Source organism: Pinus tabuliformis, chromosome 9, assembly GCF_031772625.1.
Source record: "Pinus tabuliformis cultivar Carrire ecotype Pingquan chromosome 9, CPIR1, whole genome shotgun sequence".
Classification (NCBI taxonomy): domain Eukaryota; kingdom Viridiplantae; phylum Streptophyta; class Pinopsida; order Pinales; family Pinaceae; genus Pinus; species Pinus tabuliformis.
The window spans coordinates 292345677-292359843 of record NC_142307.1 but is presented as its reverse complement, the minus strand read 5'-3'; the positions used below and the strand labels follow the sequence as shown (position 1 = coordinate 292359843).

The window sequence follows — 14167 nt, the reverse complement described above, 5'->3', positions numbered from 1 at the left end:
GATGTTTGTGGTCCACTACAAACTTCATTTGGTGGTTGCAAATATTTCTTACTATTCATTGATGATTTTAACAGAATGACTTGGGTTTACTTCTTGAAGAACAAGTCAGAAGCATTTGATAAGTTTAAAATTTTTCGCCAACTTGTTGAAAATGAAGTCAAAGAAAAGATAGGTACTCTCAGGACAGATAATGGGGGAGAATTCACTTCAAATGAATTCAAAACTTATTGCAGTGAAAATGGAATCAAACGACATCTTACTACTTTTTACACTCCATAGCAAGATGGAGTAGTCGAAAGAATGAATCGCACTTTGTTAGGCATGGCGAGATCCATGTTAACTTTCAAAAGGTTAAGTCCAACATATTGGGCAGAAGAAATCCATACAGCTATCTACTTAAGAAACAGATCTCCAACTGCTTCTTTAGACGGAATCACACCTTATGAAGCTTGGTTTGGTTTCAAACCTCGAGTTAAACATCTTAGAGTTTTTGGTTCAGTGTGTTATGCCTTAGTTCTGAAAGAAAAACAAACTAAGCTTGACTCAAGAAGTTTAAAATGTATAATGATTGGCTATTCTGATGAGAAGAAAGGGTATCGTCTTTTGACCAATGGAAAATTCATTGTGAGCAGGGATGTCATTTTTGATGAAACAGAGAGTAAGAGTGCTGAAGAAATTGAAAATCTTCTTCACAAGTTAGAAACAAAAGGAAGTAAAAGAAATGGAAAAATGCAAAGTCAACCAACTTCACCAAATTGGTATGAACTTGATTTTCCTTCCTCTGAAGATGAGTCATCCAGTTAATCTACATCAACAACATCATCTGGGTCTTCTAGCAGTTCATCCGCATCTCCAAGCAGCATCAGTTCTTCTGACAGTGATTCTCCACATTCTTCACCTGAACGACGAACATCAGTTTATATTAATCCTCTTTACAATAATGGCAGAAGCAATCCATACAACTGTCTACTTAAGAAACAGATCTCCAACTGCTTCTTTAGACGGAATCACACCTTATGAAGCTTGGTTTGGTTTCAAACCTCAAGTTAAACATCTTAGAGTTTTTGGTTCAATGTGTTATGCCTTAGTTCCGAAAGAAAACCAAACTAAGCTTGACTCAAGAAGTTTAAAATGTATAATGATTGGCTATTCTGATGAGAAGAAAGGGTATCGTCTTTTGACAAATGGAAAATTCATTGTGAGCAGGGCTGTCATTTTTGATGAAACAGAGAGTAAGAGTGCTGAAGAAATTGAAAATCTTCTTCACAAGTTAGAAACAAAAGGAAGTTAAAGAAATGGAAAAATGCAAAGTCAACCAACTTCACCAAATTGGTATGAACTTGATTTTCCTTCCTCTGAAGATGAGTCATCCAGTTAATCTACATCAACAACATCATCTGGGTCTTCTAGCAGTTCATCCGCATCTCCAAGCAGCAACAGTTCTTCTGACAGTGATTCTCCACATTCTTCACCTGAACAACGAACATCAGTTTATATTAATCCTCTTTACAATGATGGGGACTTTACAGAAGCACAAACAAGTGAGCACCAACTTCCGAAATGGGCAGTTCAACTTTTGAAAGATGTCAACCCCGATGAACAGAATAAAACTGGCACCAGAAGGGCACATAGAAGTGAAGGCAATTTTGCCTTGATAGCAAATGATTTTACTGAACCTTCCACATACAAAGAGGCAGTAAAACATAAAGAATGGCAACAGGCTATGGTTGAAGAATATCAAGCAGTAATTGATAACAACACTTGGAAACTTGTTGATTGTCCAGCAAATGTTAAACCCATAGGCTGTAAATGGGTTTACAGAATTAAGTATAATCAGAAGGGTGAACTTGAAAAGTATAAAGCACGACTTGTCGCAAAGGGTTTTGCGCAGCATGAAGGCATTGATTATGAAGAAACTTTTGCTCCAACAGCTAAATGGAACACCATCCGATTAACACTTGCATTGGCCGCTCAAAAAGGATGGAAAGTTCATCAAATGGATGTGAAAAGTGCTTTTCTCAACGGGGATTTACAGGAGGAAGTGTATATGACCCAACCACCAGGTTTTGAAGTTGAAGGACAAGAACATAAAGTTTGCAAATTGATTAAGGCTTTATATGGATTAAAACAAGCTCCCCGAGCTTGGTATGCAAAGATGGATGAATACCTTAAGAAAGTTGGTTTTCAACGAAGTGAATCTGATGATACTTTGTATGTGCGACAACAGGGCAAATATCTGGTAATTCTTGTTATGTATGTAGATGATTTGATCATCACTGGCAATCATGATGATCATATTGCACAGGTAAAAAAGGAGTTACATGCAGGTTTTAAGATGACAGATTTGGGATTACTTCACTACTATCTTGGAGTTGAAGTCTTCCAACGTCCACATCATATTTTCATTTCTCAGCGTAAGTATGCAGCCGAGGTTCTTCAGCGTTTTGGCATGCAGGATTGCAAGCCCGTTCTTACCCCCATGGAGCAAAACTTGAAACTTTCAAAATTTGAAGGGGGGGAAAAGTGGACAGTACAACTTACAGACAGTTGATTGGCAGCTTGATTTATTTGACAAATACTCGTCCTGATCTATCTTATGCAGTTAGTATTCTTTCACGTTTTATGCAGGAACCACGAGACAACCACTGGAATGCAGCCAAAAGAGTTCTTCGATATATCCAAGGAACAAAAGATTTTGGTCTTCTTTACACAAAGACTAAAAATTTTGTACTTGGTGGATATTCTGATGCCGACTTTGCTGGGAGTAAAGATGATCGAGCATCAACATCAGGTTATTTAATGAATATGGGGTCAACAACAGTATCTTGGAGTTGTAAGAAACATGCTACAGTGGCCACTTCTTCAGCAGAAGCAGAGTACATTTCAGCATGGGAAGCAGCATGTGAAATTGTTTGGTTGCGCCGAATTTTGCAGGACTTGGGCATTTCTCAGGCAGAAGCTACATCATTATTCATTGACAGCCAGTCAACCATCAAACTTGCCAAGAACCCAGTTTTTCATTCAAAGGCAAAGCATGTGGACACCAAGTATCATCATATCAGATCTCTCATTGCCAAAGATGTCCTCAAGCCAGTTTATTGTCCTTCCGAAGATCAGATCTCCGACATTTTCACGAAACCGCTTGGCAGAATAAAATTTACTAAGTTCAGGGATGAACTTGGTATCTGTTGTAATGTATCTTTAGATCATAGGGGGGAATGTTAGATGATCCAAAAATAATTTATTATCATAGGTTATAAAATTGAAATAAAATAATTATTAATTTAAGAAATTAAATTAATAATTATTATTCTAGAATGATTAATTATTTAATGGAGACAATTAGAAATTAGTATATTGTTGTAACAAGATATGACTCTCCAAATGTGTCATATCTTAGGCTCTATTTTAGGAGATTAGTTAGCTAGTTGGTTTGAATAGCATTTAATGTAAATAGACGCTTGTTATTTAATAAGTGATCCATAATTAGAGGTAGTTAGAACATGGAGCTTATAAATAGCTCATTGCAAGAGTGTTTGGTTGTTCGGATGTAAACTCTTGCAAATCAATTATGTAATTGTTTTTCTGATTAATAAAATTATGTGTCTGAGGAGACTTCTGCCATTAAAATTTTTACTTATATCAACTTATCATATATATATATATATACAATTTTTTTTTTAAATAATCCATATTTAATATAGATGTATACTAATTTTATATATGTGTGATTTTGTTTAGTGTCACTTTTTATATATATATGATAAGTACTTGAAAAGTTTTTTAAACCTTTACTTTTCTACTCTTCAATATGGTGGAAAAATGACTTTATGCATTGAGATGTCAGTTTTGATGAATGCCTTATTTGGGTGACGGGAAGATTCTTTTTATATAATATTATTTATTTATTAAAAAAAATCATATTATTTTTCAATTTTAATTAATTTAAAAAATTATTTTGTTATTAATTTTAATAAAATATTAAAAAACAATTTATTAATTTTATTATATAATATCTAGGGTAGTATTAGACTTATGTTTAGAAAGACAAGATCATTATTTAAAAAATTTGAAACTAGGATGAGGCTCGTACGGCCTTAAAACAAATAAGTTTTTTTTAAACAATTTTTAACCATAATGACCTTCCTTTATAGTGTTTTTTAATGTCGATACACTACCATTTAAGATCCATTTGTGCATAACTTGAAATACAACAATAAGGATGAGGAAAACTTAAAAGCAAGATCAATGTTAATGTATAAGAAGGAACTATTAGAGACCCACAAAGGGAATGATTTAAGGTTCAGTGAAGTTCTCTGTTAATTTGTGAAAGCAATATAACTTTTAAAAATGGTGTTTATTTAATGTTAAAACATCACCATTTGGAATACATTTTTCTCTTATATCTTTTAAACACATTAGCAAATATTAAGAAAACCTAGATGAACTCACTCTAGGCCCTAAATAAACTAATTGTCTATGGTTTGATCTTGAATTGAAAAAACCAAAAGATTCTAAACAATTATCGTGGAAAAAATAGCGGTAAGATTGAAATTTTTTTTGAAGAATCTTCTGTGAAAATCACATAGAAAAACTTTTGTCGACGCGTTTCGAACCATCCAGTGTGGTTCATCGTCAAGACAAGTTGAATGAGCAGATCTCATTTAGCACATTAAGTAGATAGGATAGAGAATCCCATGATTCAATGGCTAAAAAACAACATCTAGAATTAACTAGATAACGGCTAGTTTGACTATGATAAAGGGAAATATTATATATATATATATATATATATATATATATATATATATATATATTAATAGGAAATTTTTGGTTATTAAAATTAAAATGTAAGTGGACAATAATAAGTAAATCAAAAAATAAATAATTGCAAATATATTGATAAATATAAATTAAAATGAATTAAATTAAAAATTATATAAAATAAATTAATTTCAAAATTATTAGTTAGTTATAAACGCCAAAAATAGAGTAATAGTTAATTATATTTATTAAATAGCAGACACTTGGGACAAAAGGCTTTCCTCAAAGTAGCAAAGAATTCGTTAACCAGAAGGGGGCCTAAAGAGCGGATTCCTGGTGTCCATCTTCTGTATGTTCAAGGGACCACGGATAATATTGCGGGGGTTCTTAAGACGCATAATATCCCCGCAACGCTTAGACCTATTAACACCATTCGTAAATCCCTAAGATCTATGAAGGATCCCATCGACCCCAAAGACATGAAAGGAGTTTATATTATTCCTTGTTCATGTGGGACCCCCTATATTGGTGAGACTGGTCGCTCCATTAATCAAAGGATTAGTGAGCACGCAGCTGACCTCAAGCATATGAGAACTAAATCTTCCGCGTTAGCAGAACATGTAGAGAAAACCAATCATCATGTCTGCATTGAGGAGGCTAGTGTGATTGCTAGAGTGTCACAATTCCATCACTGGAAATTTAGGGAAGCCCTTGAGATTGAAAAAAGGCCGATCAATCTTAATAGAGAGGATGGCTGGAAGATTAGTAGTTGCTGGGTCCCAGCCCTCTCCTCCTAGTCGTTTTCCTTCTTTCCCTCCCTTAATAATTGTTTTATTAAGTTTGTGATTTCTATTCTATTTTATTTTATCGATTTATTTATTTATTTTTATTATTATTTATTTTTAAACTTTATTATTTATTTATTTATTTTTAAACTTTCTCTATTTATTTATTTATTATTTATTATTTATTTATTTATTTTATTTATTTTAAACTTGGTATCTTTTTGATTTAATTATAATATATTTACTAATATTAATTTTAAATTAGTTAATTAATTTAAACTATTAATGATTTTTAATATGGTTAATTTTATTTGTAATTATGTATTTATTTATTTTTTGTGTAAACTCTTTGTCTGTTAATTTTATTTTAATTTACAAAAATTAATTTTAAAATTAATCTAATTTATAATTTAAAACTAATATACTATTTTTGGTTTCTTAAATTAATTTTTAATATTGTAATATTTTTCTTTTTAACTCTTTGGCGAATATTTATTAAGCATATATTTAATAAATATAATTAACTATTACTCTATTTTTGGCGTTTATAACTAACTAGTAATTTTGAAATTAATTATTTTATATAATTTTTAATTTAATTCAAAAAAAATATTTATCAAGATATTTGCAATTATTTGTTTTTTTTTATTTATTTATTATTGTCTACTTACATTTTAATTTTAATAACCAAAAATTTCCTATTAAAAAAAAATTATATATATTAATAATATTTCCCTTTATCATAGTCAAACTAGCCGTTATCCAGTCAATTCTAGTTGTTGTTTTTATGGGATTCTCTGCCCTATCTATTTAATGTGCTAAATGAGATATGCTCATTCAACTTGTCCTGACGATGAACCACACTGGATGGTTCGAAACTCGTAGACAAAAGTTTTTCTATGTGATTTTCGCCGAAGATTCTTCAAAAAATTGACATGGATCATAGAAGTCTCAATTCAATAAGATTGAAAAAGTACGATTTTTTGAGCTAGCTGATTTTATATTTTTGACAACATTTTGGAAAACTAAAAAATGGGATTTTATCATAAAAAAAAAAGGTGGGATAATTTTTTTTTTTCCAAAAAATCCAGAGTGAGGTAGTTTTTTAACTATTTTTTAATATTTATTTGAAAAAATCCAGAGTGAGGTAGTTTTTTAACTATTTTTTAATTTTTATTTGAAAAAATCCAGATAAAATGGGGAGTTTTCCAAAAAATTGTGAGGGAGGTAGTTTCTTGAAAATATATATATATATATATATATATATATATATATATTGCCGCTGAGTTTTTCAAAATCCTCCGAGCTTTAATAACTTTTCCAATTTCTCGACCTTGCCAATTTAATCTCAATTTCAACTTTTTCCACATTAAAACAATACTCTATGAGAATTTTCATAGTACTTTATAGTAGTACTTTTAATAAACGTAGATGAACTTTGTTTCTCTATTTCTTTTTTTTATGGTTGAAACTTGTGTTATTATGGACATTCCTTTGATGATATTTAGAGTTTGTCTAACAATAATTTTTCTCTCATATTAAGGAAAAACTTAGACAACAAAACAAAATTTATATCTTTAGAAAAAAGTATGAAGTTAGTTCTAGCTATATTCTATAATTTATTAAAAAATATTTTATAATTCTAGAAAAAGTGATAATATCAACTTATGTTTATGAATTTAGTTACATGAGCTTTATTTATTATACACCATCTATAAGGTAACAAGTTTTGGAAAACAACAAATTTTTAATGTGATAAGTTAGTGTTGTTAGAGTTTAGGCCAATAAAAAAAAATTCTCAAAATTTTAAATAAAATGATTTTACCATTACAATGCTATTTTGAATAGTTTGAATGTATTTAATGATGCAATAACATGTATTTCTTCTTTAAAAATCACAAGTTCAAATCTAAAAAAATATAATATATACATTTTTACAAATTTTACCATAAAAACACGAAAATATATTTAATATATCACAATATTTACAACAGCGAGATTATATCATTTCATCATAAAAGTCATATTTACTCCCCTCAATTGGGTCCCCTCAACTCGGTTACTACGGTTGAAATTTAGTTTAATGAAGTGAGTGCCACTGACAGGTTTTCAAGTTGAGCTAAATCTTCTATATAGAGTTGTAGTGGACTATTACCGAGTCTTAATATTTGATATGTAGGGTGCACTATGGCCAACATCTATTTATCTTATTGATAAGATATTTTTTTTAAATGGAAATATAACCAACTCTAAACTCTTAATGTACCTTGATTAAAATATAGAATAATATTATCCAACAATCCTATAATTTAAATTTATGTATTTGATATTGTATTATGGTGAAATTCCATTTCATTATAGGTAGGAAATAGTTCGACATTCCCAATGTATTGAACATGAACGTGAGTACTCCCATTTGGATTTAGAAAATTTATAATTTACCATTGTCAAAACAATGTTAAATATAACTAAGTTGCGGGATTCAAACGTCAATGTAATTTGGTTTGTTATTGCCTGTGTGCTCCTTCATTGAAATAAACTTCACTGTGTGGTTGAATGATTATGTAAGTAGCAAGAACATCATCTCTGAATCTTTTCAAATGAGTTTCACTTGAATATTTGAATGGTACAAGTAGGGGTTTTAAGTAAGAGATTATTTTGTAAATCGGGTTATTATCCGGCTCGGGCAAGGTGTTATTTGAATGGTGTCACTCTTTTATTTTGAATGATGTTATAAGAGAGGATAATGCATTTCTCGGCTATGTTATTTTTGTTAAAATTATTATTTTATTTTAGAGTTATATTTTTAATTGTTTTTGGTAGGCTTATAATTTGTTTTAAATAACTTAATTGTTGAAGTAAATTTGATTCGGTGAAAAAGTCAAAGTTGTTAAATCCATGATGATGGTTTTGATCACATGGTTTTGGTGGCTGGCCATATTAAAGCCCACAGATTATATGTGATGAAGCCTTTAAAAGACCTACGGATTCTCCACTATAATGTGCCTCAGTTGAACAGAGATCTCACTTGGCTAAGGCAAGGTGTTGGCTACGTTTAAGCCATGAGCAATAGTAGATCTATTATTTCTTTAGTTTTTATTAAAAGTGGTATAAGAGCCAAGGGGTAGGGGGACGATGGTTCCAAATGTTAGTATATTGTATGTTGAGGTTGAAGCTAACAATGAGAAGCTTTATTGTTATTTGAACTACAAACACAAGATTCCTTGAGATGAAATAGAGGTCTAGCATGGTAATATGCAACCATAGAAGTAATATTTGGGGAGGAGAGCATCTAGTGTGAATAGTTGTGCAAACTTGAACATATTGCAAAACCTAGTTAGGCATGCATACACTTGCTAGTAAAGTTTTGGAGTAAACCTAGGTGATATGGGAGAAGAGACCAAGTTTAAAGAGGGAATGTTAGGGTAAACTTGAATTAATGAAAGAGCCAAAGTTGCTAGGTCCGCAAAGGTGGTTTCAAGTACATGGTTTTGGTAGCCCTTGGTATTAGAGTGCAAAGGTGGTTCCAAGTACATGGTTTTGGTAGCCCTTGGTATTAGAGCCTATGGATTACATATAATGAAGCCTTTAATTTTTAAAAGGCTTGGGTATTGTCCATTATAATCTGCCTAAGTTGAGTAGAGACGTCACTTGGCTAAGCAGGATGTTGACCTCCTTTACTGCTTGTAAGTCAAAGCATGTCTGCTTTAAATTTCAAGCTATAAAAAATAGATTTATTATTAAAAACTCGTTTTCTCACAAAAAATTTATGTTAAAATATGCTGCTCTGTGCTCTTACGGTTAACAATCCATTTTTTTTTCCTAATTAGTGAACAATTTTTCTTTTTACGCACTAATACAATGATAAATTAGATCATATCTAAGAATGTAATTAGTCTAGTACCTCAGTAAGAAAGATTTTTCCTAATTTGACTAAAAAAATATTAATTGCGATTACATATATCCCATTTTGTTAGCCTTACCTAAGCAAATGTATAAATTTGAATTATTATTTTTTTCTTCTCCTGAGAATTCGTTAAATTTATGTCATGTTTTTGGCTTTTGATTCTCAATAGACCCATAATAATTGGAAAAAGTTTTTTTTTTTTTCAAAGCTTTGTGAATAGATTGTGCAAGTTTACACCTATCAATATTGCTAGTTTGTTCTTGTAAAGGTGCATCCCTCCTACAAAGATGAGGGAACTATTCTTACCCGTTTCCCATTTTTTTAAATTTATTTCTCTGAGCAAACTTGCCAAGTAGATTGTGCAAGTTTGCACCTAACAATGTTGTTATTGTACTGTTGTATCCCTCATACAAGGATAAGGGAACTATTCTTACCCGTCTCCCTTTTTTTTAAAATTTATTTCTCTGAGAAAGCTTGCCTGCCTAGAAGGTCCTTGTGGTGGCTACGGTGTTGTTTCGAGGACTATTCTCTTACGAAGCAAGCAAAATATGGTTGTTAAAATCAATTATGTTTTACCGAAGTTGTGATTTCTATAACCTCACAAATATGGTACGCATCATATGAAAGTTTAATGATTATTTGGGAAATGGATTGTGGAACAGTAATGGAGTTTTTAGGTTCTATATCCTTATTGCAATGGTTGTCGAGCTCATCTCTCAAGAAAATCTCGGAAGTTATGGAGTTAAAGAATTATAGTGAGTAATCTCACTTTCAAATATCATATGCTTTTTCTATTAAAGTCATTTTTTTAATATGTTTTAATAAGCTTTAATTTTTTTCCAAATTGATATTTGAGATTAACTTTTATAATAATTTTTCCTTCTGGCTTTGCATTTCAAAATATGTGCTTGCTTTTGATATCTGTTGCTATTTACTGCAGATAAGGGTGACTACCTTGTTCAAAAGGGTGAAGTTGGAAATGGTGTTTACTTTATTTGGAAAGGGGAGGTATGTTACATTGTTATTAATTTCATAATGGAAAGAGTGTGTACATTTTAGAATAATTTAAATGGACACCATTATATAAAGAAATGAGATATTAGATATATATGATTTTATCAATAATTTTAAAAAATTCTAATTAATTTGTTTCTTAATTTAATGTTATTTAAATAATACTTTAGTATTTTCATCATTAAATAATATTTTAGTATTTTCATTTGATAATTATTTAGAAAAATATAATTTATAGAAATTCATTTTTTAGATTATGATTGCAAACAATATTCAGAGCAAATTAAAAAATGGTATTAATGCAAGTGAAGCATTGGTGAATTTATGTCATATGCTCGCTTTCTATGTCAACATTGTGTTAGTTTCCTTTGAAACCAAGCTAATCTTAAAAAGGGTTTGGAGCATGCATCCCAAGGGTTACTAGCTATATTATGATAACATCTTAAAATGCAAGTGATCAAATTGATCTATATACATATATATATATATATATATATATATATATATATATATTTTGGTTTTTTTAAAGAGATTGGTTTTTAAGAAACGACTCACCTTGGACACAATTTCTTGTTGATTTTCTAAGTGTAATAGAGACTAACACAATATTTTTGAAAAAATGATAATTACTTTTGATGTTAATCTTCTTTTAAATTATTCCAATATAGCAATTATACTTCAGAAATTCAGTCATACAAGAATAGTAGAACAATAGAGATCATAATGCAGAAAGAGAACACAAGATTTACCTTGGAGAAACCCATAAAGGGGAAAACCACAACAACCTTTTCAATAGAAAAGTTCTTCTGTTCAACGAGAGAGACACCTAGACCTTCTAGACATCAACTAGGTCAAACCTGGTCAAACCCTTTAAGTCAAACTTCCCAGTCTGATCCAACACTTTTCTCTGCATGATCTGACCCAAAATTCTAACCCTCCTGCAACTCATAGAATCCCAAAATTTCACCCCCTTGCAATTGCCCATAAATTTCATCCCTTGTAATAGAAATTGCGCATAAATATGATAATTGTAGAGAGAGAGAGTCCATCCATGCATGCAATCTTGAAAGAGATGCAATTCGTCTTCTTTTTTATCTTCCTTGTCCTTCTTGTTATTCAATAAGATCCTAATAAACATTTTTCTTGAGAGAGTGTGAATTGGTAGTGAGAGAACGAGGTTGAACCATATTTATATAGTGATCTTCTTGGGTTGAAAGGGTGTGACTCTGCTTGGGTTGAGTTGACTTAGAGGGAGACCGACTTTACAAACTCGGTGCCAAAAATTTCAATTTAAAAAATTCAAAATTTTCTCTTTCAAAAGTCCAAATGGGACTTGACTTAAAATATAATTTTCTTTTCACTCTCGCATTTAAAATATGTTCTACAATAATCAATATAGATACATCAAGTGCCAAATATACATTATGAAGATTGACCGTAGTTACAAAATTCAATACTTCTTACCTTCAATATTGCTATGTTGTAAATCACAATCATGTTCAAGTTGACCATGCATTTTAGACAATAAGGTGGGATTGGATTCAAGAAGAGATTATCGCCTCCACTTATGTCTAAAACTCTTCACAACTTTCCAAATCCAGTTAGGATCAGCCTCTAAAGAGACGTATCTAATTTTTGGGTTGACTATGTGATTGAGAGATATTCACCTAGTTAAAAGTATCCCATAAGGATTGATCCAACCCCAAGTTCCACCTTGGTCCACTCTACAACTAGAGTGATAAAGATGACTAGTGCCCTCTTCATCCTCTTTATGTGGCTATGTAGCCCTTCAATGTATCATCCCTCCAAAATTTGTGTAATCCTTCATAGTTATGAATTATTTTATTTGATAGCCCCATTAGAACATGTGTTAAGTAAACACGAAATAAAAAGAACCAAACCACACAATAGAAACAAAATATTTGCAAAAATGAAAGTTCTAATTTATGGCATAATAATTTTTTCACAAATCAATAACAACTTCAACTAGAGGAGAGGTTGGATTTTTTTAATATTTTTTAAATTTTATATAATGACTAGTTGAACCTCTTTCTAGGAAAATAATAGTACTTGTGATCCACATGTCAGATACCGAGGTAAAATTAAATAAAATATTACATTTCATTTCTTTTCCCCACTTAGCGAGTTTAATTTGACTCACACATGACCCTTAGAAGTCCAATATTCCCCTTTGCATTGACCCAAAAGATGAAGAGATGAATAAAGCTGGTCCAAAAATACCCAATGATCCACTTTAGAGGTTCAAAATTCCATTAGTGGTTAGTTAGGAATCTCGACTTGGTCCTCTTGAAGTTCAATTGCTTGATTGAATAATTCTTTGACTCTCCATTGGTTACTTTTGTGTCCATGTTGTACCAAATGGGTTTTTTTACCCTGACAGTTCACCACTTAACCTTGTGATGACTACTTTTGATCTCCAATGACTACTTTCCTTGACCATTATATCTAGCAATAAGTTGACTTAGCCATCTCGAGTAGTGCTCTAATGTCCTTAGGTAAATTGACTTGATTTCACCTTATTTCCCTGCTATTTTACCTTGATTTCACCACTATTTCACTTTCTACTAGCCTCATTGGATATATCTATTCCTTTGTTGCCATTCCTTTGAACACATGTGCCACATCATCATGCATAGAAGAAATATCTCCAATGCCCTAAAGGAACCTTGGAATATGGCACCTAGGTTTTGTTCCTGTAATTTTGTAGACCACTTTTTATATATTGCAAACAAAATTATGTTAAGTTTTGCCCCTGTTTTTCCACCTGAATCCCCATTGTGCAATTAGACCAACTTTGACTATCTGTTTTTTATTAATGCCTTCACATTTTGGAAAATTTTCAACATGACATGTCATCTTCTCTTCATTCTAAGCATTTTGAGACCAAGTTGACTTTTTGACTTCCAAGATCAAATGCATCAGAAAACATGAACTTCCTTGGTAAATGTGAATTGTTGAATTTGTGAGAGTGGCATGTGCACACTATTTGAGGAATATTGCACCATGATAAAGGCCACATAATGACTCAATGACATACAACCATGTGATAAGGCATAGGTGCATCATGGCGCAGGTTGAAGTAGTCCATACACCGGTTATCACTCCTACATAACCAAGGATTTCACAAACCATGAGTCCCAATGAAATCCATCTAGGAACATAATGCAGTTTGACTAGTCATGGTCGACAATCACAATGGCTAAGACGCCTAAATACAAAGACTCACATGGTTTTTTTAAGGATTTGACTTGTGTATTTAGGCTTACAATGGTGATAATACAAGGTGAAAAGATTTATGTACCCATACTGGCATGAGAGGTAATAGTCCATAAAGTGACTTTTTTGAGTGCCATTTGTCAAAAAAGGGGCATGCACATGAAAGTGAGAGTATTAATGTTATTTCATTAGCACATCACATCATTTTGACTAGTGTGAGGAATAAACTCCATATTCGGCAAGAAGGGGTGACCTTTGACATGATATGTTTCTAGTAAAATATTAGGAGGATTTGGGAAAAGGGATATGTTTTTCGGGTGTGAGGCCAGAAAGGTACCTATAAAGCATTGAGGGCAGTTGGAACACTTGGAAGCCATGAAACTATGATAATCCCTAACTTTCCTAAGTTGAGAATCTTTAAGGGGTAGTGGCACATTCTAATGGGCTACATGCATAGAAA

The 14167-nt window shown here is 31.5% G+C and overlaps 1 protein-coding gene across 1 annotated transcript in view; it reads left to right on the top strand.

Moving 5' to 3' along the window:
• The window catches only part of LOC149148330 (acyl-CoA hydrolase 2-like), a 501847-nt gene that overhangs the window by 16884 nt on the left and 470796 nt on the right, over positions 1 to 14167 (top strand). The window contains exons 2-3 of the mRNA XM_089440526.1: positions 10119 to 10211; positions 10397 to 10464. Coding sequence (XP_089296652.1) covers positions 10119 to 10211; positions 10397 to 10464 — 161 coding nt within the window. The remainder of the gene's footprint in view (positions 1 to 10118; positions 10212 to 10396; positions 10465 to 14167) is intronic.